The sequence below is a fragment of the Bos taurus genome, chromosome 4, assembly GCF_002263795.3.
Source record: "Bos taurus isolate L1 Dominette 01449 registration number 42190680 breed Hereford chromosome 4, ARS-UCD2.0, whole genome shotgun sequence".
NCBI lineage: Eukaryota > Metazoa > Chordata > Mammalia > Artiodactyla > Bovidae > Bos > Bos taurus.
The window spans coordinates 114,393,169-114,420,752 of record NC_037331.1 but is presented as its reverse complement, the minus strand read 5'-3'; the positions used below and the strand labels follow the sequence as shown (position 1 = coordinate 114,420,752).

Below are 27,584 nucleotides of genomic sequence, written 5' to 3'. Positions count from 1 at the left end.
TGAGACATATGCATGACCGCACGTGAGATAGACGGCCGCGGGAATTTACTGTGTGAGGCAGGGAGCTCAGACCTGGGGCTTGGTGACAACCTAGAGGGGTGGGACGGGGTGGGAGGGGGGAGGGAGGTTCAAGAGGGAGGGGACATATGTGTACCTATGGCTGATTCATGTTGATGTATAGCAGAAACCAACACAATATTATAAAGCAATTATTTTCCAATGAAAAACAATATATTTAAAGAAGGGATTCCTAAAGCAATAAAATTAACCAAGACATACACAATACAATTGGGACAAAATACACGCCCCCATTAAATCTTCCATGGGCAATCTCACTCCTTAAGGATGAAACAAGTGCCCTGCTCACAGCCACACCACTCCTCAGTGGCCGGGCTGGGGAGGACTAACTCTTTCTCTTGGGACATGGAAGCTGGTCCCCTGACAGTCCATGGCCCTGGCTAACCTCTGCTTCTCACCCTTGCATCAATCAAAAGGACAGGACCACACAACGATGAGGCAAATGAGGCTCTTGCCCTGGGTGTGAAATTTGAGGAGGTGCCCCCAAATCAGTCTTGAAGATAAACAATATTTCAATGTAGTAATTTTTTTAATAGGCAAGGCTATGCTGTGATAACCAATAATTACCAAAATCTCAGTGACCCTATGAACTGTAGCCCACAAGGCCTCTTCTGTCCATGGAATTCTCCAGGTAAGAATACTGGAGTGGATAACCATTCCCTTCTCTAGGGGATATTCCCAACCCAGGGGTCAAACCTGGGTCTCCTGCATTAAAGGCAGATTCTTTACTGTGTGAAACACCAGGGAAGCCTACAACATATCAGTGGTTTAATCCAATTGACTCAAGTTCAGTGTAAGTTGGGTTGCCCTCCTCTATCTTACACGGAACATGGCCTCCAAGACCATGGCAGGAGGGAAAAGGGAAATGGGGGAGGCATGCTAACTGTTCACTGCTTGACCCAGAAGTAAGACTACTAATTCCACTTGTATTTCTTTGGCCAGAATTAATTACAGACTCCTACCCTAGCTGCTAGTGCATTAGAAAATGTAGATAAACACATCTATTATGTAGATAATCATAGATATTTGGTGACCACTAACAGTCTCTCCTTGATTTGGGGGGGAAATTATATCTATGAACTTCATGTTATACCTCCCCCCAAGTCAGAATTTTACATAAAGACAGGATCGTTAACAGTGCTCAGCTGAGCAATACTGGACCCTATGGCAAAAGGTAACATCAGTAATTCTGCCTTTACATAAAATGTTTCTCTTTGGCTCAGCATACATTTGATTGCATTAATTCTGCAAAGGGAGTCATAGGTCAGGGTGTTCAGAAACAGCTGATGTCAGGGTCCTTACAGAGAGGCTGCAGGTTGGGCATGCCACATGCAGCTACTGGCTAAAACAACTGTGCAGCCAGGTGAAGGAGAGAAGGGGCTCCAGGAGGCACCCAAACACAAAGCAACCACTGTGCTCCCTCCATTCTGTGTATGATTGATAGAATTTATAATTGATTATACATTTTCACTGATTGGAAGATGTACGATCAATTTATTAATTGCTTTTCAGAAGGAAAAAACAAAACAAAACAGGTAAGGGACTTTCCGGGTCGTCCAGTGGTTAAGACTCCACCTTGCAATGCGGGTACTTGGGTTTGATCCCTGGTTGGGGAAGTAAGATCCAACATGCTGTGGGAGAACTACTGAGGCCGTGAGCCTCAAGGGGAGAAGCCCACAGGCCGCAACGAAAAAAGATCCTGCCTGCCGAAACTTAGACCTGATTTGGCCCCAAATAAATGAACATATGTTTTAAAAATGACTGGTAAGCTTCTCTGACACCATCAATAAGAAACACCCAGGGACATTCCTGGTGGCAGAGTGGATAAGAACTCATCCCCTGCCAATGCAGGGGACACGGGTTCCATCCCTGGTCTGGGAAGATCGCACATACCCTGAAGCAACTAAGCGGGAGAGCCACAGCTACTGAGCCTACATGCCCAAAAGAGAAGCCACCACAATGAGAAGCCCCTCATACCACAAAGAAGAGTAGCCTCCCTACCCCAACCTGCTGGAACTACAGAAGTGGGAGTTGGACTATAAAGAAAGCTGAGAGCGGAAGAATTGATGTTTTTGAACTATGGTGTTGGAGAAGACTCTTGAGAGTCCCTTGGACTGCGAGGAGATCCAACCAGTCCATCCTAAAGGAGATCAGTCCTGAATATTCATTGGAAGGACTGATGCTGAAGATGAAGCTCCAATACTTTGGCCACCTGATATGAAGAACTGACTCACTGGAAAAGACCCTGATGCTGGGAAAGACTGAAGGCAGGAGGAGAAGGGGACAACAGAGGATGAGATGGTTGGATGGCATCACCGACTTAATGGACATGAGTCTGAGTAAGCTCCAGGAGTTGATGATGGACAGGGAAGCCTAGAGTGCTGCAGTCCGCAGGGCTGCAGAGAGTCAGATACGACTGAGCAACTGAACTGAACAGAAAGCCCAGGCAAAGCAACCAAGACCCAGTGCGGCCAAAAATAAAGCAAATAAAACATTAAAAAACAAAAAAACAAAAAAAACCCCAGATTGAGAAAAAAAAAAATTAACATGTGGAACAACAACAACAAAAAGGTGGGGGCACTCTTAAAATGTAGGCAATACAGTAAAATGTTTCAAGATTCCCAGGCAGAAAAGTCTACACTCCAACCAAACTCAGAGAGCAAATGAATTTTATTAATGAGTGATGGGGCAAGCCCATGGACTAGCCCAACAGGCTCCTCTGTCCATGGGATTCTTCAGGCAAGAACCCTGGAGTGGGTTGCCATGCCCTCCTCCAGGGGGTCTTCCGGACCCAAGGATTGAACCTGCAGCTCCTGCATTGCAGGTGGGTGTTTTTACCGCTGATCCACCCCGGAAGCCCAGAAATGCTGGGGCATATTTACTCAAATCAACAGACAAAAGTACCTATTCTAATAATCCAGACACAGCCCATTAACCATGACAGGCCTCAAGCAAAATGCTCCGTGTGAGAAATAACAGGGCAGCGTCCTCATTCTGAATGGATCCCAGGAGGGCACTTCCAAGTCTCCCTGACTTCCCTCCTGCCCCTCCTTCTCTCCTTCCAAAACCAGTTCTCAGCAAATGGAGTCATTCGCTTGCCTTGGCTAATTATTACTGTGACAGGGATTAAAATATTAAACTGAAGAGACGGAATTTAAATGACAACTGGAGAGTCACTCTGCGTGGGTCCGGGAGGGCTTTATACCACATCAGGTACGCTGAAGGCCCACCATTGTCTCTTTCTAAACAGTGTTTCCAGCGTTCAGTGGAATAAGGCAGTCATCTCCCTGAGTCTCCGGAAATCCTCCCCGACTCCCAGCCAAGCAGTCAGTCAGAACAAGGTCAAAGCGAGAAACTCCACACCTGATAGCTAAGTGGCTTTTGAACCCAGGTGCGGTTCCCTCCAGTGCATTGCAACCTTCTGTCCAGAAAGCTCCCCAGGTGACGCTAGTGGTAAAGAACCCGCTTCCCAGTACCGGAGACACTAAAGACGCAAGTTTGATCCCTGGGTGGGGAAGATCCCCTGGAGAAGGGAAAGGCAACCCACCCACTCCTGTATGCTTGATTGGAATGTCCCATGGACAGAGGAGCCTGGGTGGCTACAGTCCATGAGGTCACAAGGAGTTAGACACGACTGAAACCACTTAGCAGCGGCAGCAGTCCAGAAAGCACGGCTCTGGGACGGGAAGGTCTTCAGCGCCCTCGGTCCACTCTGGACTGGAGAGCCGGGAGGGGAAGGAACCCTCCAGAACGTCTGAACCAGGCACCAGCCGGACTATGGGGGATTTCACACACGCGGAGGAACTCGGACTGGAGAGGGAAGCAGGAAAGACAGGCTGGACGAGGGTGTCTTGAGGCTGGGTGGGCGGCACCGCCTGGGGGGCGTCCCTGAAGCGGGCTCACATTCCTTCCCGGGGGAGACCTCTGCGACCCTCCGCACCTGGACAGGAGGGAAGGCCATCTCCTCACGGCCCCCAGGGAGTCCCCAAAGCGACCTGTGTCCTCACATCACTGATGGCCGGGGAGCAGGAGAGCTGACGTCAGCGTTCAAGGCGCTCGAGTGACTTTGGGGGGCCACCCTGTTCTCAGAGCCGCGAGCAGCAGGGCAGGCGACTCTCTAACGAGGACTCGCCCCACTTCCAGCCGGGGTGGGGGAAGCGTCCGGGTTGCACACCCGGCCGGCGCGGGGCTACGCGCGGGGCTGAGACCGAGGCAGCACGTGGGGGCCTGGCCCTGGGTTTCCAGCCCTCGGCCCCCACCATTTCCTCCGCCGTCTTAGCAACCCCGTGTGCCCCGCGGCGCCGGCCTGCGCACTCCGCGCCCGACCCTTACCGCGGGTTCCTGGGTGAACCTGAAACAGCCGGGCGGGGTGCGGGGGGTGGTGGCGGTGAAAACTCTCACTCCGCCCGCGACCCCGGGGCTCACCTGCCCGGTGCGATCTCAGCGCGCACGCCGGCGGGCAGGGCCCTGGGGCCGCGGTTTTCCAGACACACGTGCGGGTCAAAGCGCATCCCACCAAAACCCCCGTGCTTCCGCCGCCGCCGGGTCTGCGGGGCACGGGGCGCGTGTGCGTGTTTCAGGGTGCGTGTGGCGGGGGGGTCAGACATTTATGACCGACATGGGGGGGGGCGGTTTCCGGGGTCTGACACCTGTCTCTCGGAGCGGGTCCCGCGCCGCCACGGCCGCAGGGGACCGCAGCCCCCCGGGCGACAGCGCGCGGCGGCGAGGGGAGCGCGCGGCACGCCGTGTACTTCCTGTTCGAGGCGCGCCGCCGTCCACCTCCCCGCGCCACCCGCCTGCGTCTGGGCCAGGCCCGGCCCTTCGCGTAGCCCCCGGCCCCGGCGCCCTGGAGCGGCGGCAGCAGGGGGACGGAGCGGGTGACTGGGCCTCCGCTCCCCGCGAGGCTCCCGCGCGCTCTCCGGCCCGGCGCCAGCAGCCGCGCTCGCCGCCGCGCCTCGGTCCAATTGCGCAGAGTCTCCGCGTTTGCACCTCCTCTTCCCCTCCTCCTCCCTCCCTCGCCCAGAAAGGAGGACGGACCTCGCTCCCGGCTGCGGGCTGGTTTATTCTGCGGCCGAGGCTCACGTTAATACACACAGCGTCTCGTTCTCGCCAGATCTTTCGCTCAGGCGCAGGCAATAGGAGGGCTGCTTCTCAAAGTGTTGAACTGCACCTGCCTGTCCGATTACCTTTGGGAATCGGGGAGTGGCGGGGAGCCGGGAGGGTGGGAAATGTTGCCTCGCCTTGCCAAAGGAAGAAAACTTTGTCACTCGGAGGGAGCACGCCGCCACGCGTAGCCCCGAACCGGGACGGCCTCGGGCTTCGGTTCTGCCTCGGACGATCCCGTAGGAGGAAGCGGACACGTGAACCCGGCGCTCCCGCCGACCGCCACCCCCGGCGGGCCCGAGGTCCCTGCCCCACCTCCCTCCCGCGGAAGTCCCCACGCGGTGTCTTTAGGCGGGAGGGGACAGTAAACAGCTCCCGCGGCCGACGGCAGGGGCCGAGCACGGGGAAGGAGAGGACCGAATTCCAGGAACGGGTCACCCGGAATTAACTTCGGCTTAAAGTTATGGGAAGCGCGGCCATGGACACCAAGAAGAAGAAAGATGTTTGCAGCCCCGGCGGGAGCGGCGGCAAGAAAAACAGCAGCCAGAAGCGGCGTTCGCTGCGGGTGCACATTCCGGTGAGTCCGGCCCCGCTGGGGCCTCCCGCTCGCCGCTCCCCGTGGCGCTCCGAACCGGCGCGGAAGCGGTTAACGCGGGCCGCCCAGCCGCCGTGCGCGCCCCTCCTGCCGCTCCGGGGACGGCTGATGGCGCTGGGCCGAGCTGCGCCGCCCGGCCCGGGCTCCGTCTCCCGCCCCGCCCGAGTGCCGCCGGGGCCCGGCGACCCACCGTCTGTGGCGTGGCGGGCTGGGCGTAGCCCGGGATCCCGCCCGGTGCGGGTGCGGGGGGCGGTGCGTAGGCTTGTTTTTGTTGAAGGAGGACCGTGTGGACTGCGCTCCGGGGAGGTGGAGCCGCGCGCCGCGGCTGGGGACGGACGGGAGGGGCGGTGGGTGGGGACAGCAGGGAATGGGGGCGGCAGCTGTGTGTAGCTGCGCCCTCAAACTGACCCCCCAACCCCGCTCCCCAGCACCCTGCTCCTCAGCTTTCCTCGGGTGTCTGTGGGCCCGGGGCGGGAGGCTCCTCTGCAGCCGGCCCCTGGGTCTGACCCTGGGAGCACATTTCAGGCATTTGGGGGCTCCGGATCCCCTAAGGCGTGCAGGGCCCTCGCGAACTTCAGCCCTGGCCACGCCGGCCTCTGGGCCGGACTTTGGCGACATCGATCGGTCTGCAGCTTGACTTTGTCCAGCTGGAGGGCGTGGCGGGCAGGGGTCGTGCGCCCACCCTGCAGTTTGCTTGCCCGTGGCCCCCCGCAGCCTTACTTAGCCACTCCGTGGGTGGGTGGAGGGGGGGTTGGTCTGATGCTGAGCCCTACAGCCCTTACCTGCACCCGAAGGAAGCCCCCAGCTGGGTCACACCCCCAGCCTCACTAACCGAGTACACGTGTGTCCAAACACACACGCAAGAGAACTCCGTGGAGAATGTAATTTTGATGATGGGTGACTGGTCTTGGGCACAGATGCCGGTGGTCCCATCCGCCCAGAGCTGCCTCCGACCTCACCGTGTTACAGACACCTCCTGGAAGCTAATCCTTTCTGACAGCCGCCAGCGAGGGGCGGGGGGAGGGGGTGCTGCCTGGCCAAGCATTTTCTGCTGTGAACTCTCTCAGGCATTTAACTAAGATGTTTGTTGACTGCGCTTCCTTCCCAGTCCTCTGTGCAAACACTGGCCAGGAAGGTCAGGTACTGGGGGAGCCCCAGACATCTGATGGGTACTTCAGGGAGCAGCCCCAAGTTGGGACAGGTGGCCAGCCCTCCCTGGCAAGGGAGAGCTCAGGGAGCAGGTGACTGGGCCCGAGCTTGCAGTGTGACCACCAGGGTGGTGACCCAAGCTTGCGGGAATAAGCATACCTTTGACTAAATAAACATCCTATTTGAAAATGAGATAGTCTTGTTTACATTCCTAACGTGAGATATTTTGAGCCATATTTGTAAATGGAAAGTTAGACACCAGTAGGTGAAGCCTCCCTCTGGTAGCTTCACTTGACTGAGCCATTTAACTACTCAGCTTCTCCTGTTTGTCAAACAGATAATAACTCTGCTTTGCCCCCCTTTCAAGTCTGTTGATATAAAAATAAATCATGGGAAAGCTCGTACCAGTGCACACTGTTATATGAATGTATGGCTATTACACTTACATCAGAGCATCTACTTTAAAAGAGAGAGAAAAGAAAATGACACTGCCTAGTGCCCAGGCCGTGCATATCCTATTCAGGGTGATAGGTGAGGCTGGTCTCAAATGGGAACACGTGTGTGGGGCATGCTCCGGAGAGGTGGAGGGCAAAACCCAGAACCTGGAAGAGGACTGAGGTGTGATGGCGGAAAAGCCACGATATAGTTGGAACCCTTTCACCAGCCCTCCTGCTGCTGGTGATGACTTTGGCTGCTTTAGCCATCATTCTTGGCCCGACGCAGCCCTTACAGAAAGTACCGTTCACTCAGTTATTCCACGACACGTGTGCTGCGCTGCTTGATGGTGAGATCCAGGGGGAAAGGAGAGGGCCTCTGTCTCTGCTCTCACAGGGCCTGCATCTGCTGTGTGTTTGGGGGCAGGGGGAACCAAGAGGGTGTTGTCACTAACCAAGTAGTTATTACCTGTGGGTCCCTGTGCTGGGCTGGGTGAGAGTTACACGCTAGCTGGGAAAATGTGGCATTCAGACAGATGTTTGCAGATGACCCAAGGGTACAGGTTGACCAGTGCAGGCCGTACCTGCTTTCAGAGGGGAGAGAAGGGAGAGATGGCAGGGCATGGACATGTTCAGAGAGACACTGCACCCAGAGGTGGTAGGCAGGACAGAGACGTGTCAGGGGCATGGCGGGGGATCACTCTTGCCAGGGAACCAGCTTGAGCCCCTCTCTGGAGTTGGAGAGTGTGAGGCTGTTTCCAGACCCAGCGAAGGGCCCCTTTTCATGGATGAAAGGGTTTGAGAAATCAGGGTAATCGGAAATACGTCAAGGTTAGATCAAGAAGAGCCATGAATCGGCCTTATAAGATTTAGCAAGTAGAAATACTAAGTGCCCAGTTAAATTAGAATTTTAAACAATGAACAACTTCTTAGTATATGAATGTGCCAGGCACCATTTGGGATAAACTTATACTAAAAGAAAGACCGTCCGTTGTTACCCGAAATCCCACTTTAACTGGCCTCCTGTCTCTTCTCTCGGAGTCCTTCCTGGGACTTAGGCCCAGGAATGAGGATGCCCCCACTGGAGCCCTTGGGAAGCTGCGGTAGATGCGATGGGTGTCCTTCCTGTTGTGCCCAGAGCCCACCCAGGGTTCCCTGCAGCCTTGCTGGACAGCTCCGCTCCACACCACAGCTGCTCACCGTGTCTCTCTGCTCCTCAAGGAGGCCTCTGGAATAGCGGCAGCTTGCTCAGCCTGAGTAGGCTGGCGTGGGAATGCCGGGGTTGGCATTATGCCCTAAAGGGGCAGCCCTCACCAAGGAGGAATGCAGGTGAGGGGAGAGGTTCTACCATGGGTTCTGTGGAGGCCTCTGAGGGTCCCAGCAGGACCCAGCCCCGGTTGCCCAGAGTGGTGGGCCAATCAGTCATTCACGCACTCTTTCTGTCTGGCCTGACTTCCTTGCCTCACCTCCCCCGCTCCCTGGGATAAACTACTGAATCCAAGTCATTGTCTCACTGTTTTGAGGGGGAATTTCAAGTCAGAGTCTTCCCTGGTGGCTCAGACAGTAAAGCGTCTGCCTGCAATGCAGGAGACCCAGGTTCTATCCCTGGGTTGGGAAGATCCCCTGGAGAAGGAAATGGTAACCCACTCCAGTACTCTTGCCTGAAAAATTCTATGGACAGAGAAGCCTGGTGGGCTATACAGTCCGTGGGGTCGCAAAGAGCCGGACATGACTTCACTTTCACTTTACTTTCACTTCACTTACTTTAAAGTAAGAAGCAATTAAAAGTGATGCAACAACACTTCGTGGAGTAGAGTTGTGGAGACTGGGCTGGTGTCAAGGGAAGCAATCAAATGCTTGGGTCAAAAACCCAGAGATCAGCATTTAAGAGCTTGAACTATAGTGATGATGAAAGAAAACGGACAGAGGCAAGATGGAAGATGGTCAGCCGTGGTTTCTGATGGATGGCAAGGGATTGAGCTGGCCTTAGGATTGCAGGACGTTTGGTGTCAGGAGGCGGTTCTTGGGGGAAGATTGTGAGTCTGTCACAGCCCAGGTGGCCTTGAGCAGTGGATCAAAGGGCATCACTTCTGCCTCCTCCCCCAACAGCTGGTGGGCATCGGTGCTCATTTCCCAGGACGCTCGGGATTCTTAAGAGCAGCTCCCGGAAGATACCCTGGCTCTGGCAGTCCAGTGGAGGGCTCATTTGGTGGCAACCAGTGACACTCACTGTGATGAAGTCTTCTGGGACCTCTCGTGTCCAAAGCAGCTCGTCTTTTTTTCTGAAATGGACACGACTGGACTCAGTCTCCAGCCCCACATCTGATGCATAAACAGAACTATGGCCCAGGATGTTGGGGGAGATAATTGCAAACCTCCATCCTAGGCTCTTTAATCTAGATCTTTCTTTTTAATTTAGTTTACTTTTTAATTTTTTACTTTGTAATTTTTTTTTTTTTTGGCTGCACTGGGTCTTCGTGGCTGCACTCAGGCTTTCTCTGGTTATGGTCAGTGGGGGCTTCTCTTGTTGGGGAGCACAGACTCTCGGGCGTGCAAGCACAGTCGTTGCAGCTCGTGGGCTCAGTAGTTGTGGCTCCCAGGCTTAGTTGCTCTGAGGCACATGGGTTCTTCCCGGCCCAGGTATTGAACCCGTGTCCCCTGCATCAGCAGGTGGATTCTTAACTACTGGACCACCAAGGAAGTCTTTTAATCTAGATCCTTAACCACCTTTTACCCTGCCCTCCTGCCAGCAGCACAGCACCTGCTGTGCCCTGAGATACCGGAAAAGAGGAATCAACTTTAGGGGATATACTAAGGGCTTAGGTGACAGTGGGTAGTGGAGACCCACAGTTACTAACTAAAGTTATTCATTAACTGAATTCTACTGAAGGGAGAATGGCCCTTGGGCCTGATGGAGGGTGTTGCCTTGCTTGGTTTCAGGCTCAGGGTGGGTCACCTTTGGGGGACACCCTCTTGGATCTTGTCCGGGGAAAGAGAGGAGGGAGAGGAGAGGAACGCCTGCTTGCAGGCTCCTCTGGGGCTGCCCTAGGCCTTTAAAAGTAGCAGGACAAGCGTACCGTTCAGAGTCGTGGTGTGCTGGCACCTCGCCTGGGTTCTCGTTCCTCCGCCTTCATCCCTAATGGAAGGCAGGAACAGTCATCCAGGTGGTGGGAATGCTTTTAGAAAAGAGCTCATTAGAAGCCTAGCTATGCCTGGCGACCTGCCAGAACCCTCTGCCTGAGCAGCCATCGCTGGGAGTTAGCGTGTGCTTTCTGCCTTTCTGTCCGAGAAAAAGAATGTGCCCTGTTAGCGCGCAGCCTTACTGTAAGTGGTGACCGCTGGCTGTCTCTTTGACCATCTTGTGGGACTCTGGGACTGTTCACAAGCCAATGATGGGGCAGGCGGTCGGGGGGCAGGGAGGACTTTGGAGAGAAGGACCCACGTGGGGGCCCGTAGGGACACGGAGGCAGCTGGGGGAGGTCAGCCTTGGTCCGAGGCAGTGGCCCAATACTTACTGCTGCCAGAGTGCCCAGCCCCTGCTTCTCCTGGGAGAGGGGCAGCAGAAATCCTTGTCAGTCCCCGGAGACAGCCTAGAAATAGAGCCAGGAGCAGCTGCCCGGCCTCAGAGGTCATGGAGACCCAGCGTGGCTTGGGCCGGTCGCTGGGGACGTCTTTGCTTGTGATGTCTCCAGAGGGAAGCCTCGCGCTGCCTGAAGCCCAGTGCCCTTCGCCCTGTAGATGGGCCTGGGACCAGTAGCCTCCATCCAGCCTCATCCGCTCTGCTGGGCAGGGCTTGAAGGAGGGGGGCCCCGCCCGGGACTGGGAGCTACCTTCTGCCCTCTGTAGGACTGCTCACTGCCCACCCCGCCACTGAAACTTGCTGGACTAAAGCCTCAGTGAAGGGAAAGCGGGTGCCATGCGGCAAGGTACGGGTGTGTGTCATCTTTGGCCTTGACCTTGGTTGGCGTGTACCACCTTGAGCAAGATGGGTTAGGGTTTAGGACAGTGTTTGTCAAAGTGCAGCTCACGGACCAGCCTGAGTCGATCCAGCCAGCGTTTGCTTAAAATGTACAATCCTAGGTCTCAGTCCAGAACTGCTGAATCAGCATTTCTAGGGCGTGGGACCTGTGGTTCTTTGTTTCTGAGAAGTTTTCTGGGTGACTCTCAGGCCTCCAGGGATTTAACAAAGAATTGCTTTCCAGCTTCCTCAGTGTGTGGGCTCTGACTCTTGTGTGTGCTCAGTCGTGTCTGACTTTTTTGCGATCCCTTGAACTGTAGCCAGACTCCTCTGTCCATGGGATTTCCTAGGCAAGAGTCATGGGGTAGCTTGTCATTTTCTTCCCCGGGCGAGTCTTCCTGACCCAGGGGTTGAACCCACATCTCCTGCATCTCCTGCACTTGGCAGGCAGATTCTTTACCACTTGAGCTACCGGGGAAGCCCCCTGCCCCCGTGTTACTCTTTCTATCAGTCTGTCCACTGCCCCATCTAAGCATCCATGTGTCTCTCCATCCTCTCTCTAGTGTCTGCACTCTTCCACCTGCCGTTGAGAAGAGAGACTCTTGGCTCCTGACGGTAGAACAAAGGCAGAGTAGTTCTGGCTCCCAGATAAAGATGAGTGTCCAGACAGGCCCCCAGCCTGTGTGACTGGTGGTGGTCCAGCCTCTTAGACCTCACTGCATTGTTTCCTGACTCCGCCCTTCAGTGGCTTGATGCATTTTGGGTACCCTGAACACAGGCTCTTACAGGGCCCAGAGCATGATATCGGGACTGGAGGAGGCAGAGGAGCCAATAATGGAGTCCCCGGAACTGTTCTGTGGCTCCGGGGTTTATGAACGAGGCCTGATGTCTCTCTGCAGCTTGCAGGGTATGAGCTGGACTGACTGCGGGGTGGGCTTCATGTAGCACGTTGGCTGAATGCACAGTTAAGCACAGTCCAGCTCTGGGCCTGTGCGGGGGAACAGGGAGGCAGAGAATGGATATAGGGGTACCCTTCCTTGAAGATTCCACCCTACAGACTATGCACGGACCTCCGTGGACCAGCTCACCTAGTGACCTAAGCTGAGCACGAAACACGTGGATTTGCAGAATCACACATCCAGTGACTCACAGGCTGGATTCCCTGTCTCATCTTCTTGTCCCCACTTTACAGCTTGTCCCCAGCTGAGAACAGGGCATCCCCCGTCCCATAGTTGGTGACCCTATTGTCAAGTCTAGCCTCTGCTGCCCTTGGCCCACTCTTTCCTAGCACCTGTCTGTGGAGGGTTCAAGATCCTTGTGTAAACTGGGCTCTGATGTCTCATGGCCTCATGATAAATGCGATCATTGATATCCTGGGTCATTATTGCGCCAAAAGGACATCGCTAGTCCCAAGGTTCCAGCAGCAGCAGCAGCAGCCCCACACGTGTGTTCAGTACTGTCTTTTCACACATCATAAACTTGATCTGGTTCTCAGCGCTTCACCAGTATCTTTCCCTGCCTGTTTCCTCCTCCAGTAAAAATCTAGCAAAACTGTCTTCTATTACTGATCTGCCCCCAGGGGTTTCCTTTTTGACCCAAGTCTGACTCCAGAAAAACTGGAAACACGTCTTCACTTGCCAAGGGCTTTTCACCTGCTTAGACTTCATTTTCTTTAACTTCAGCACATCAGCTTGTGTCTTCTGAAACCATCCAGACACGTAAATGTGCTCTTCAATGATGCTGTTTCTTTTTTTTTGGTTTTTTGATGTTCATTTATTTGGCCGCCTCGAATCTTTGCTGCGGCATGTGGGATCTCGGTTACAGCAGGCAGGATCTTTTGATGTGGGGCACAGACTCCAGTTGTGGCACGGGGCCTCGGTCACTGTCATCTCTTGGGCTTAGTCGCCCTGAGGCATGTGGGGTCTTCGTTCCCTGACCAGGGATCAGTCGCGCGTCCCCTGAGTTGAAAGGCAGATTCTTAAACCACTCGGCCACTAGAGAGGCCCCAGGTGATGCTGTTTCTTGACTGTTTTTCTACTACTTTTCCCATCTTGATATACTCAGCTCACTATTTCACTATTATGGGGTTACTCAGGTCACCCAGCAGGCCACAGACCCTGGAAGAGCTGGGTTAGAATCTGGCCTTCCTTCCCCAATCTCGCCCATCCACTACCCCCACTCTGACCCAGAACAGTGGGTATCATCACACGTGAACGCCTGTGACTCCCACCTCTTTCCAGACAGTGGCCCAGCCTATCTGGACATCCCCGGACAGCAAACCAAATGTCAGCCTGTGGTCAAAGGCTTTAAGATAAGAGACAGACAGTGGCCAATGCAGTGCTGAGCACCCGAGGTGAAGAAGTCCTTCATTTGCTTGGTCAGTCAACTGTGACCTTGCTGTTAAATGGCGGGGGAGCCACGAGAGAGAGAGCCCGGCGTCGGAACGGTTAACCCCAGTCTCGCTCATCTCTTTCTTCCTCTGCCTGCTTTGAAAATGATTTGATCCGCATCCTTCCCTTCCTGTTGACAGGAAGCCCTTCTCTGCCAGCTCACGGCTTGTCACACACCCATCAGATATCATCCGGGCTTTGGGGCCTCGTGCCAGAGCCTCTGTGCGTTGATATACTCTGACCTGGCAGCGAAGTCGCTGATGAATGGATGACAAAGACCACTTTGCTCTGGGTCACCCCAGGGGTCCAGCCTTTTTTCCAGGCGGCTGAGGCCAGGTCCTAGCTGTGGGAGCCGTGCAGCCCTGCCCACCTTCTGTGGGGACCCGGCGGGGGCTCAGTGCAGAGCTGGGCAGGTGGCCCTGGGGTCCTCACTCGTGCTGGGGGCGGGGAACAGAAGGAAGGATATGACGGGGCCGGAATTTTAGGATGGGGGGCCAGCTTCTCATTTTGAAGGAAATGGGGAGCTGGGTTGCTGGGAGCGTGTTTACAGCTGGGCACCTGTAGAGCTGGATCTGGGAAACCCGTGAGCCCATTTCTGTCTGTTTCCCAGGTCCCGTGCTAGGCGTGGAGGATACAGAGCTGACGGGATCATGGCTGACTTGTGTCTCCTGGAAGATGCTGTAATCCTAACCTCTGGTAGCGGTGACTGTGACCTGATTTGGAAGTAGGGTCTCTACAAATGGAATGGCCAAGTTAAGCTGAGATCAGTACGACTGGTGTCCTTATAAAAAAGAGGGCAATGTGGATACAGAGGGGCTTGCCCAGGTGGAGCTAGTGATCAAAGCAGGAGACATAAGAGACGCAGGTTCGACCCCTGGGTTGGGAAGATCCCCTGGAGGAGGAAATGGCAACCCACTCCAGTATTCTTGCCTGGGATAATCCAATGGACAAGAGGAGCCTGGCGGACTATGGTCCGCGGGGTCGCAGGGATTCGGACATGACTGAAGCGACTTAGCACGTGGATGCAGAGACACAGAAGGAAGATCATGGGAAGACAAGGCAGAGGTTACAGAGATGCTGTCATAAGCCAAGACTCCCTGGGGCTACCAGGGACAGAAGAAGCAAGGGAGAGCCCTCCCCTGGGGTTCCGCAGGAGTGTGGCCCTGCCCACACCTTGATTTCAGGCTCTGGCCTCCAGAATGGAGAGAGAATTTCTGTAGTTTTAAATGCACATTGTTTGGGGATTTCCCTGGCAGTCCAGTGGTTGAGTTTGCCTTCCAATACAAGGGTGCGGGTTCCATCCCTGGTCGGAGAGGTAAGCTCCCACAAGCCTCATGGCTGAAAAACCAAAACGTAAAACAAAGAGTATTGTAATAGATTCAGTAAAGACTTAAAAAGTGGTCCACATCCAAAAAAAAGAACACCTTTTTAAAAAAAGTTAAGTAGGCTTTAAAAAAGACACCCACCGTTTGCTTGTGGTGCATTATGGGGCCCCAGGACCTCACCCAGCAGGGTCCCTGCCTTCACAGCACTGTTGGGGTCAGTGGTCATTGTGCGGTCATCCCCGGACATTCTTGTCCACAGGAGATTGTGTAATGAGCACCCTGAAGCGCTTTCTTCCTCCTAGCAATTCGGATGGTCCTCGATGGGTAGTTCCATTCGTGATCAATATTACTGACAATCAGATATCCTCTGGGACGATACATTGTCATCAGATTTAGCAATACTGATGGAGCACTTGCTCAGGATGCCAAGGGTGTGCTTGTATATAAGCTGACTCTGTTTATCTCTGAAATAACCCTGTGAAATACTGTAATCATCATTATCAGTGTTGTTATCCTCATCACAGAGAAAGCCGATGAGGCTGTCCACAGCGCCCACCTGTTCTAGTACGACCTGCCAAGAAAGCTGTGTTGTGTTTAACTTGAGTTTTTGACGTCCCTGCTTTGCCCTGCCCCCACCCCATGTTGATGCCCATGGGTGTTCCAGGTAGCCTGGGGTGGGAGGCAAGACTGCCAGGCAGGACAGACCCCAGCCCCAGGATGGGCACAGGGAAAATGAGAGATCTGGTCTGCCTTCCACGGGTTTGCCCTTGGGGCTGACCAGGTGCTTATATGCTCGCTTTTACAGAAGGACTTTGAAGCCTGTGATTTACCCGTCTCATCTGGAAAATAAATAACCTGTCATGTATAATTTCATAGATCTTATTTTGTAGTTCTTTTTCATTTTGTTGTTTTAATAAGAACTGAATATTAGGATAAATGGCAAAGCAGGTATCAAGACATTCTGTGCTGGGTGTTCTGTCAGACGGCTGCAGGGCTTCTTGCCGAGTTACCAAACATTTACCAAAGCCCTCTGTGTGCCAGGCACTGGGCAGGGCTGAGAGTAAAGCTGTAACCAGGACGGGCTCAGCCCCCACCTCACAGGCTCAGTGCCTACATGCGGTGCTCCAGGCACAAGTCCCCACACACGCTCACTTTCGCTACCAAATACCCCAAATCACAGTGGCTTAAAACAACAAACATTTATCCTTCTCAAACATACATAAATATATACATAATAATTAATAGTGCATGCAATAATCCTAATCTTATTACTGTATATTTATATACTATATGTTGTACAGATAATTACATAATGTGAAAAGTGAAAGAATACTGGAGTGGGTAGCCTTTCCCTTCTCCAGGGGATCTCTGCAACCCAGGGATCAAACCCAGGTCTCCCACATTGCAGGTGGATTCTTTACCAGCTGAGGCACCAGGGAAGCCCAAATACATAATTTAATTATAATTATCAATGGACGTGAGTCTGAGTGAACTCCGGGAGATGGTGATGGACAGGGAGGCCTGGCGTGCTGCGATTCATGGGGTCCCAAAGAGTCGGACACGACTGAGTGACTGAACTGAACTGAACTGATTGCACATATCATACATTATAACAGTAACAATTAAATATTACTTTATAACATACTTATTACTATATTAAGATCTTTAAGTATTAGTTGCTCAATCTTGTCCAACTCTTTGTGACCCCCATGGACTGTAACCCGCCAGGCTCCTCTGTCCATGGAATTCTCCAGGCAAGAATCCTGGAGTACGTTGCCATTTCCTCCTCCAGGGGATCTTCCCGACCCAGGGATTGAACTCAGCTCTCCTGCATGGCAGGCAGATTTTTTTACTGCCTGAGCCACCAGGGAAGCCCAAGATCTTAAACAGGTTGATGTGTAATAGTATTATTGTTTAATAACATATTATTAAGTGTACAATTGCCAGATAGTATTAATGATATTCTGTGTCATACATACTACAAAGAGGATTGCAATCTAGGGTCTGCACGTGGCTTGGACACCAGGATCGTATGGAAACTGCTTCATCCCGAGGACAAGTGAGCACTCAGGGACTGTGAGTGAGGGTGAGGAGCCCAGGTCCTCCGGAGGCTGGTATTTGATAGTCGCCTGCCCCCCCCCAACCTGCTTTCATCACTAAGGAGAGGTGAGCCTCGGGGGAGCTGCTTTGCCCTTGGGGAGAGGCCAGTGCCAGGAGAGCGGAGAGGTAGCTTTTCACCACTCTTCTTTGCTCATTAGGTGTATTTTGAGATTTCTGAAATGACCTTGGGAGCACAGGTAATAGAATATTCTCAGCTCCAAGACAGAGGGAAATGCCCAGGCGGCAGTATCCACCTGGGTTAGAGGAGGAGCCGGGCGGGGAGACTACCCTACCAGGCATGGAAGTGGTCCGGAGCCTGCATAGTGACCCCGGAGCAGAGAGGGTGGCAGATCGCTGCTGCGGACCACAGAGGAGGCAGGCCCCAGGGTCCCATGATGGGCTGCGGTGGCAAAGCAGGCAGCAAAACTCGGGTTTTCTCCTGGAGGAATGTCAGGAAGAGAGGAAGCCAGGCAGGTGGGCACTCATGGCACAGGTGAGGGTGGGGGGCGCTTCTAGGGAGCCCGGTCCCAACTGCTTGGCCTGCCTGGAGCTCTGCAGGGGTGTCTGCACCTGGGGGTGGACAGAAAACGTTTTCAAAGCAGCTCTGTTTTGCGCTGGTTCGAGTCGGGACTGTGGGCAGGGGTGAGCGATCATAGAGTCCTTTCAGCGCAGACCCAGGCTCCAGGCTTGCACTGCCGTCTGCTCTCCTTCTCTGGACATGATGACCTCAGTTTTCAGGGACGGCTCAGAGCATGGAGGCTGGGTGTGTGGGCACTGCATCTATGACCGTAATAAAATATGAAGAACGAGGGAAGAAAGAAAGATAGCACTAACTCGTGTCCGACTCTTGTGATCCCATGAACTGTAGCCTGCCAGGCTCCTCCGTCCATGGGATTCTCCAGGCCAGAATACTGGAGTGGGTTGCCATTTCCTTCTCCAGGGGATCTTCCCAACCCAGGAATTGAACCCAGGTCTCCCGCGTGGCAGGCAGATGCTTTATCGACTGAGCTATGTGGGAAGCCCCAGAAGAATATGAGTTAAAGTCAAATGGAGGCTTCCCTGGTGGTCCAGTGGTAAAGAATCCACCTGCCAGTGCAGGGGACCACGGGTTCGATCCCTGGTCCGGAAGGATTCCACGTGCCGCAGAGCAACTAAGCCCGTGCACCACAACCACTGAGCCTGCGCTCTAGAGTCCGTGAGCCCCAGCTGCCGACGTCCACACTCTGGAACTTGTGCTCTGCAGTGGGAAGCCCGTGCGTTGCAGTGAAGAGCAGCCCCCCACTTTCTGCAACTAGAGAAAGCTGGGGCGCCGCAGTGAAAATCCAGCACAGCCAGAAATAAAATAATAAAGCTTTATAAAAGTGAACATAACAGTTTAGGTTATGTTCCTTGTTGAATGGTGAGCTACCTCTCAATGATGTCTGTGACCTTCACCTAAAAATTGTTCTCAGCCAGTGTATCTGTGCTGCTTCTCGCTTTGGTCCTTCCATGGCAGGGGAAGGAAAGAAAGCCGATGGGGCAGAGGGAGAAGCTGGACGCTGGAGCAGTCACAGCGGACTTCAGCTGAGCCCCCTGGGATGGGGATGGCCCTTCAGGGTTGTCCAGGATCGGGGCCATGCGGGGCCAGACCCTTGTCTCCTTAGCTGGACCGTGTGCTCCTTTGAGAGCGGCGTGCACCTGCGTCTTCGTCTCCCAGCCCCAAGGAACCACTTCGCACAGGGACACCTCATCCTTCGTGATGGTGAAGAGAAAACTGCAGACGCCAAACAGCGAAGCCAGAAGGCTGCTGGGAGTGGGTGGTGTGGTGGGTGCAGATACGAACCGGCAAGCTCCATCTGGGGGTCAGGACACGCCCTGGGGGCTCCCGGAGTCTCTCCCACCTCCCCCCGCCGCTCCGCCCCCAGTGGAGTCGCTGGCCCCAGAGGGTGTGTGCTCCCCTGGGTTGGAATGCGACAGCCTCGGAGAAGGTGCTGAGCAGCTGGCCTGCTGGGGTGAACGTGTGTCTGTCCTTATCTCCTTGGGCACGCCGCTGAGGCTCGCCCGGGGATTTTGTGTTTTGATTCCAGAGTGTGTGGAGGGCCTTCGGGGCCCTTTGGGCTTCAGGTGGGGTCGGGGGGCTGGGCTCCCCCAGCTCATCCCCGGGTGAGGTGGGATCAGGGGTCTGCGGTCATGGCCTTGGGTGCCGTGGGCCACTCTCGGGTGAAGTCTGTCGGTGCTTCTGACTGTCACCTCCGCTGTTGCAGGCGTGGGCTGGAACCCACTGCGGGAGCGGGATAGAGCAGGGGGCGGGGGGCGGGGGTGAGAGGGCTGGAGGTGGGACGGAGGAGGGGGGGGCACGGGCAGGGGGTGGAAAAGGGGGAGGAGAGTGGGTTTCTGCAAGTTGTGGTTATGCTCTGTCGCAAAGAAGGAAGGTGAGATGCTTTTTCAGCCTGTTTTTGTTGTGGTTGTTTTTTAAAATTTTTATTGGAGTATGTTGTCTTAGTCCCTCAGTTTAGTCGCTCAGTCGTGTCCGACTCTTTGCGACCCTGTGGACTGCAGCAACCAGACCTCCCTGTCCATCACCAACTCCTGGAGTTCACCCAAACTCATATCCATTGAGTTGGTGATGCCATCCAACCATCTCACCCTCTGTCGACCCCTTCTCCTCCTGCCTTCAATCTTTCCCAGCATCAGGGTCTTTTCCAAGGAGTTAGCTCTTCACATCAGGTGGCCAAAGTACTGGAGTTTCAGCTTCAGCATCAGTCCTTCCAGTGAATTTTTTACGTAGTACTGTGTGTATGTCAATCCCAGTCTCCCAATTCATCCCACCCCCCTTTCCCCTCTTGGTGTCCTTGTGTTTGTTCTCAACGTCTGTGTCTCTATTTCTGCTTTGCAAATAGCCTCCTCGGTCATACAGAGTGAATGAAGTCAGAAAGAGAGAAAAGCAAATATTATATAGCAATGCATGTACGTGGAACCTAGAAAAACGGTTCAGACAAGCCTGTAGGCCCATGTTTCTGCCTCCTGGTTCCACGGGCCTCTCCTAGAGCCGCTGGACATGCCGGCCTCTGCTCCTCCCTCCCTCTTGAGGCTGGGGTCTTCTCCCAGGCTGTGCATTGATAGCTCTTCTTTAAGCGGGGGCGAAAGCATTTGATGGGGGAGATGGAGCCTCCTCAGGGGCTGGCAGGACCCTCCAGGGGCTAGCATCCCGTGATTTTGTGATGCCTGTGGACACTGCAGGGTGCCTGACCTCCGACTGTCCCTCCCAGCCCTCAATGCCAGCAGCAGGGCTGGGGCCCACTGTGGGAGGAGTCTTGGGCCACGTGACAGACGGGCGTTCCAGCCCCAACCCCGACGTGGACGAGTCCTGTAAGCCCAGAGTCCCTTCTACTACACGAGATGGCCGCTGTCTAATTAGGCACGTCACTCACACGTGCTGAACCCTGGACCGAGGCGGGGTGTGCATGTGTTCCTGGCACATCAGCCCCCCATCCTCACCTGGAGCCGAGGGGGTCAGACCCCAAGGAGCCCAGAGGGTTGCTTCACCAGGTGGCATCTTTGTCCTGCAATCCTGAGACAGAGTCTGCCAGCGGAAGGCTGGCACCTCTCACAGATCCGCGCAGCAAAAAGTCGACAGTGTGGTCCCTGAACAAGAGGGGTCGTGGGTTTGGGGACGTGGGTCCACTCAGCTGGTTAGTGGCTGAGCCAGCGCGGCAGAGAAGTGCCAAGTGTCACAGACCCTCAGCTTCTGCCTGAGCGAGGCCAGCTCTGGGCTGGCCACCCTTCTGGGCACGAAGCTGGGGTGCCCCCAGGGTGCCCCCGCTTCCCGTCCCAGGGCCTCGCCCCGTGAGCCCTGCCAGCAGCTCGGGCGAAGATCCAGAGGAGGGCTTGGCTCCACCTTCAAGGTCAAGGTTGCAGTTCGTTTCCCCTTGTTTTCTTTTCCTTGTCTCCGAGGGGAGCCAGTGGCTTCACACCCACTCCACACGCAGCCCTTACTGGCGAGTGGCTGGAGGCCTGGATAGCGGTGGTCTTGGTCTTGCTGGGGGGCCCCCCTCACCCATGCCCCAGTTCAGCTCAGGACCAGCTCTGTCCCTGGGTCCCGAGTGAGCGCCCGCTGGTGCCGGGGGGAGTCTGTGCAGTGGTGCAGCAACCCTGCCCCCCCCGCAGCGTCCTCCTCACCCTGCTGTAAGCCTCGGGGGTTGGCTTTTCCCGAATCCATTCAGTGAGAGATGCTGGCCAGTGTCTGGCCCCTCCTCAGAGCACGCCGGTTCCCCGAGCTTTCTGAGGCCTGTTGTTCAATCCCTCAGTTGTGTGCCACTCTTTGCAACCCCATGGACTGCAGCACGCCAGGCTTCCCTGTCCATCACAATCTCCCGGAGCTTGCTCAAACTCATGTCCATCAAGTCGGTGATGCCATCCAACCATCTCATCCTCTGTTGTCCCCTTCTCCTCCCACCTTCAATCTTTCCCAGCATCAGGGTCTTTTCTAACAAGTTGGCTCTTTGCATCAGGTGGCCAAAGTATTGGAGCTTCAGCTTCAGCATCAGTCCTTCCAATGAGTATCCAGGGTTGATTTCCTCAGCTTCTGAAAACTCCCCTAGACTGGAGGGGCCCAGCGGGGAGGGGGGCGCTGGCTCTGCCGTTTGTGCCCTAGTCTTGCAGGAAGAGGGGTCCTTGAGGGAGACAGAGGCTGGGCTCCTCTTGCACTCCCCCAGGCTCCTCAGGGGGAATTTCTGTTCCATTAGACGTTCCTCAAAGCCCCCAGAGCGTCCCCTACTGCAGACACTCCCTAAACAGCATTCTGGCTTCTATCAACACACCTTTGGTTTTGCAGGTCAAAGCAAACCCATCTCACCTTTAGAAAACTCTGAAGTTGCAGGACTTCCAGCAGTGTCCGAAAGGAATTACAGCATCGCCTTGCCTCCAGTCAGGGTTGCTGTGGTCCAGGAGCACCGAGGAGGCAGGACTTCGATGCCTCTATCTCCCCTTCCCCCCATGCTCACAGGAAAGGAAAGGGAAGAAGAGGAGGGAAGGGCTTATTTAGAATCTCAGAGTTGGGAGAGACGTGCCTTTTTCAGTGTCCCCCGAGGACCACCTGGTCCGGTCCCAAGAAAGTATCATTAAAATACCTAGACTTTGAAATGGCAGGAGGCGCCCAGGCACGCATCCACACAACTGTCACACCATCCGCATCTTTCCTGAAGCTACAAGCACGCGTCAGCTCCAACCGCCTGCTCACCACGTGTCCTGTGTTGGGCTCCTGGGTGAGCGGACTCAGGTGGAGGTGCGCACTGGGGGTGTTGACCACACACAGGGGAGCTTTGGGGTCGACTCCTGGGGAGGGAAGGAGGCAGGGTCAGACAGGGGAGGGCAGAGCCGTCCCTCAGTCCGCACCCACAGCTGGTGCTGGCCGGTCATGCAACCGATGAGGGCGGTGGGCCTTGGGCGAGGCAAACCTTGAAAGTAGCCCTGCCAGCAGCCGGGAACGAGCCCCCCACCCTTGAAGAGGGGCCCCGGAGGAGCACCCAGCACACCAGACACTCCTTGAAACGGCCACGGGGCCACCTGCTACCCTTCGTCTCCTCCATCCCTTCTGGCCCAGGGACGAGAAGCAGAGGTCAGGGTGGTGCTGAAGGTGGAAGAAGGCGCCGTGCCCGCCTCCACGGCCCCATGGAGGTGGCACTGGTCCATGTGACGCTCAAGGTCAGCCTGGACGGGGAAGGAACAGTGGCTCATACAGATAGGCGATGGTCACTGAGTTGGCCTGCCGGGGCGCACGTAGGAGGTGGCTTAGCTGAGCCCCACCTGTGAGGCGATGCTGCTGATGTCCCCATTCTCCAGGTGGGGAAATCTTTGCAGCAGGGACCAGCCTCCCAAGCCCAAGCCATCTGGCACCCGAGTCCCCAGGCTGAATGGCTATGCCCCACAGCCAGCTGACGCCGGGAGCCAAAGCAGGCCCTGAGGACTTGGATGGCAGGGACGGGGGTGTTTACGTCCAGCCTTCTGACAGGCGGATTGTGGACACACAAGTCTGTGGTCTTGAACCCGCAGCAGGTGATGGGGCCACCTTGGCCACAGCTGCCCTGTGATGGGTGGACCCCAGCGTGGAGCTCTGCGGACCTCGGTGGTCTGCAGGGAGCCAGCCATGAGAGAAGAAGGATCCTGAATGTCACCGGCCAAGGGAGATGACTTTTCCCTTCTCTGAGTCCTCCCATGGACGTGCCTGTGACGCCCCTCTGCCCAGGCCAAGCCCTGACTTTCTCACCCTCACAGCCTCTACTTCTGACCTCCCCTCATCCTCAGCACGCGCTCTTTCACAGCCATCATCAGTCTTTGGCTCATTGAGACTTGCTGGGGCTTTGGGTTTGTTTTTTTTTTTTGCCCCCTGGGGCTTCCCAGGTGGCGCTAGTTATAAAGAGCCTGCCTGCCAGCGCAAGAGACACAAGAGACATAGGTTCGATCCCTGGGTCGGGAAGATCCCCTGGAGGAGGGCATGGCAACCCACTCCAGTATTCTTGCCTGGAGAGTCCATAGACAGAGGAACCTGGCGGGCTACAGCCCATAGGTTGCAAAGACTCAGACACGACTGAAGCATATATACACCCATGCAGTGTTTTTTTCCTAATGTTGTTTTCCAAAAATTCTACTGGTTATTGTCTTTGGATTCCCTAAGAGACCACCTTTCATGAAAGCTGAAGAAAGTGGACCGATGCTCAAGACCCTTGGCTGCAAAATTGAGTTTCTCTTGTTTTTTCCCTTTTCCTTGTTTTGTCTCCTCCTCTGCATCTCTTTTTTGCCCCTTGTTTTCTTCGGTCTCCCTGCCTCCTGTCTTTCCTCATCCTTTTGTTTCTTTAGATCTGGATTTCACCAGGCTTGAAAAACCTGCTGCCTGACCTAATTCCCATCCCTGCGGTCGCTGCCCCAGCCGAGAGGCACCAGCCGCGTCCCTGCGGGGACGCTGTCCCTCGTGTTTCTTGTCCTCAGACCGTTAGGTCACCTTGGGATGGAATCGTGACGTGTACGCTTCCCAGACAGTGTGTGAGGTGCTCCACGCCATGACAGTCTCAGCCCCGTGCTTTGTCATTTAACTCTTCATTTGCTCTGCCTGGTTCGAGTGATTGCACCCATTTCCACAGCTGGGAAGGCTGAGGCTCAGATAGGCTGAGCAACTTGCACCAAAGGATGTTTTGGTGCAAGTGAGGGCAAGGCCAGCGTTTGAAGCAGGCGGGGTTGAATCCCAAATCCATGCTCTTTCTCCTGCAGACTTTTCTTGATCGTGCTCCGAGTCCTTATGGGGTGGAGCAAAGACAGACATGCCCTCCCAGAAGCAGCCTAAAGCTCCGGGAGGCCTGCCGGTCCCTGGCAGATGGACGCACCTGTCCCCCACGCGTGCTCCGAGGACCTGGCCTTGCAACGATGGTGACAAGGAGCTGGGGTTCTGCATCCTCGGTGTCCCACCAGGAGCCTCCTGGCGTCCCTGAACCTAAGTCGCTTTATTTGTCAACTAGCACCTGAGGCTGGTGAAAGAGAATTAAATGACCTCAGAGGGCCTGGCGCGTTGCAAACTGGAATGAATCAGTTATTCCGACGTCATCCTCTCCCTCCTCTGGCTGCTGAGACCAGGCCGGGGGGCCAGGCTTGCAGGCTAGGGGGACTGAGCTTTGGGTACAGCTCACACCAGGCCCGCCCCACTTGTGGCAGCTGGTTTTCCTTCTTGTGTTATTCCTTTCCTTTGACTGCGTTGCAGCATCCTTTCGGTAGTGAAGGCGGGGTGTGAGTCAGTATCCCTGGAACCTGATACATTCTATTTAAGCAAGCGGACAAGTCTTCTCGGCAGGTCTGCTGGGCGGGGGCGTGGGCTGGGCCTGTTCCTGGTCCCCTTCCTTCTGCCTCCAGCCTCCCTCCCTTGTCCTGCTCCTGCCCTGATGGTGCAGCCCACGCACGCCTGGCCGTCCTGCTGTTTCCTCAGCGAGCGCGTCCCCACCGTGGGCAGTGGGTGTGGATGGTGGTGTGTGTGGGTGGTGGGTGTGGACAGTGGTGTGTGTCGATGGTGGTATGTGTGGGTGGTGGGGTGTGGACAGTGGGGTCTGGACAGATTCTGCTGTGGTTTGGGGGCCGGAAGCCTTGTGGTTTTGCAGAAGAGCCTGGATTGGGAGCAGGACAGTCTTGGTTTGAGTCGCATTCATCCCATATCATGTTTTTGTTTTGACGGAGCAACATGTGGGATTTTAGCTCCCTGACCAGGGATTGAACCTGTGGGTTGTGGACAGTGGGGTGAGGGCAGTGGGTGTGTGGATGGTGGGGTGTGGACGGTGTGTGTAGATGGTGAGATGTGGACGGTGGGGTGTGGATGCTGGGATGTGGACGCTGAGATGTAGAAGGTGGTGTGTGTAGATGGTGAGGTGTGGACGGTGGGGTGTGAACCCTGGGGTGTGGAGGCTGGGGTGTGGATGGTGAGGTGTGGACAGTGAGTGTGTAGATGGTGAGATGTGGACGCTGGGTTGTGGATGCTGGGGTGTGGACTCTGGGATGTAGAAGGTGGTGTGTGTAGGTGGTGAGGTGTGCACGGTGGGGTGTGAACCCTGGGGTGTGGACGCTGGGGTGTGGACGGTGAGTGTGTAGATGGTGAGATGTGGACGCTGGGGTGTGGACGCTGGGGTGTAGAAGGTGGTGTGTGCAGATGGTGGGCATGTGGATACCGGGGTGTGGACAGTGAGTGTGTAGATGGTGAGATGTGGACGCTGGGTTGTGGATGCTGGGGTGTGGACGCTGGGATGTAGAAGGTGGTGTGTGTAGATGATGGGCATGTGGATACCGGGGTGTGGACAGTGAGTGTGTAGATGGTGGGGTGTGGACGGTGGGGTGTGAACCCTGGGGTGTGGACGCTGGGGTGTGGACGGTGAGTGTGTAGATGGTGAGATGTGGATGCTGGGGTGTGGACGCTGGGATGTAGAAGGTGGTGTGTGCAGATGGTGGGCATGTGGATACCGGGGTGTGGACAGTGAGTGTGTAGATGGTGGGGTGTGGATGGCGGGTGCCGGGACCCCATGAGGGTGGCGGCCTCCGTCTGGGGGGAGCAGAGTCCTGCGGCCATCACCATCTGACAGAGAGGCCGTGTCCTGCTGGGACCCTGTCCTTCCTTGCTGAGAGCCCTGCGCATTCCTAGGCTCCATTGTCTCCTGGGCTCTTGGTTGCCCCTTGAGGCAGCAGTTTGGGAACCACAGGTGGCAGGACTGGGGGACAGACAGCTCTTTGGCACCAAGAGCAGGACAAAGGGCTCTGGGCACTGGGAGCCGAGAGAGCTCGGCTGTGCAACCTGAGCCAGGGTCCCCTAACCCCCGCGGGTCTCACTCCACCCGGACATCACACATCCAGTCCACGCAGCCCGGGGACTCACGCGTTGGGGGGGGTCTGGCTTCATCCTCCACTGATCGAGGCTGGATCCCCCCGCCTGACCCTTGCAGGACTGGCACATGGCCCTGCCTCCGCAGGCCCCCAGGAGAGGGTCTGGGGTGGGCGAGGGGCCCAGGCAATGGGGGCAGGGCTGCGCTTCGGGCTTCCTGGGTGCTGCTGGTGGAGGTCGGGGACCACCCCCGTCCCAGCCTCACCACCCGGGAGCATGTGTGCTGGGCCTGGGCCTGGCTTCTGCTGTGCTCTGGGGGCTGGCAGCATCGTGGTGTTGTGGGAGAGCCTGGATTGGGAGTGGGACTGTCTCGGTGTGAGTCACACTCGTCCCTTCTCGTGTTTTCCTTTTGACGGAGCCACTTGTGGAGTTTTTAGCTCCCTGAACCGGGATTGAACCTGTGTCCCCTGCAGTGGATGCTCGAAATCTTAACCCCGGGACCCCCGGAGCCTTCCCATCCCCTCTCATTTCTGTGTCCTCTTTCCTCCGTGATAAAAGCAGACGATAACATTAGGTTAAGCTGTAGAAAATAGCCATTCACCCTTCTTTTTTTAACCAAGAAAATGATCATTTTGCAGAAGTCACCCTAACATCTGACTTGTCCACTGTATAAAATTGTTGAAATTTCCATGTGAAAAATGTATCAAAGAACCGTTTTCAAACAGCTGGTTTCAGAACTGAATTCTTTTCTTCGCAAACCCCATCATTTTTATTTTTTTCTCCCTGTTGCTGAAGCAGAGGGTTTCTCTTCCTCTTTCTGCAGCCTGGCCACAGCCTCTTTTTCTCCTTTGCCAAGATGCAGGGTCCCGGGCCCAGTGCATGGCAGGCTGGGGCCCTTGTCGGCCTTGGGATGGTCATCACCTGTTTTTGAGAAGTTGGAGAGAAAAGGTTGTCATGTCCGCATCTTCTGGTGCAAACTCTGCAGGCATGACAGGCCGACTCCAGAGACGCTTGGTGCTTGGGGAGCCCTTGGAGGCAGCCGCTCCCCCGCCTCTGAAAGATGGAATTCAGTCTAGTTCAGAGTTGGAACAAGTGGTCCAGAGCCCCTGCCTTCCGGGGTGGCCCGGCCT

At 55.3% G+C, this 27,584-nt stretch overlaps 1 protein-coding gene across 3 annotated transcripts in view; it reads left to right on the top strand.

Annotated features, from left to right (window-relative positions):
• The first annotated feature begins 5,140 nt into the window (after positions 1–5,140).
• The window catches only part of PRKAG2 (protein kinase AMP-activated non-catalytic subunit gamma 2), a 329,985-nt gene continuing 307,541 nt past the window's right edge, over positions 5,141–27,584 (top strand). For all 3 annotated transcript variants that reach the window (XM_024991252.2, XM_024991255.2, XM_024991251.2), the window contains exon 1: positions 5,141–5,758. In XM_024991252.2, coding sequence (XP_024847020.1) covers positions 5,645–5,758 — 114 coding nt within the window. In that variant the 5' untranslated portion in view covers positions 5,141–5,644. The remainder of the gene's footprint in view (positions 5,759–27,584) is intronic.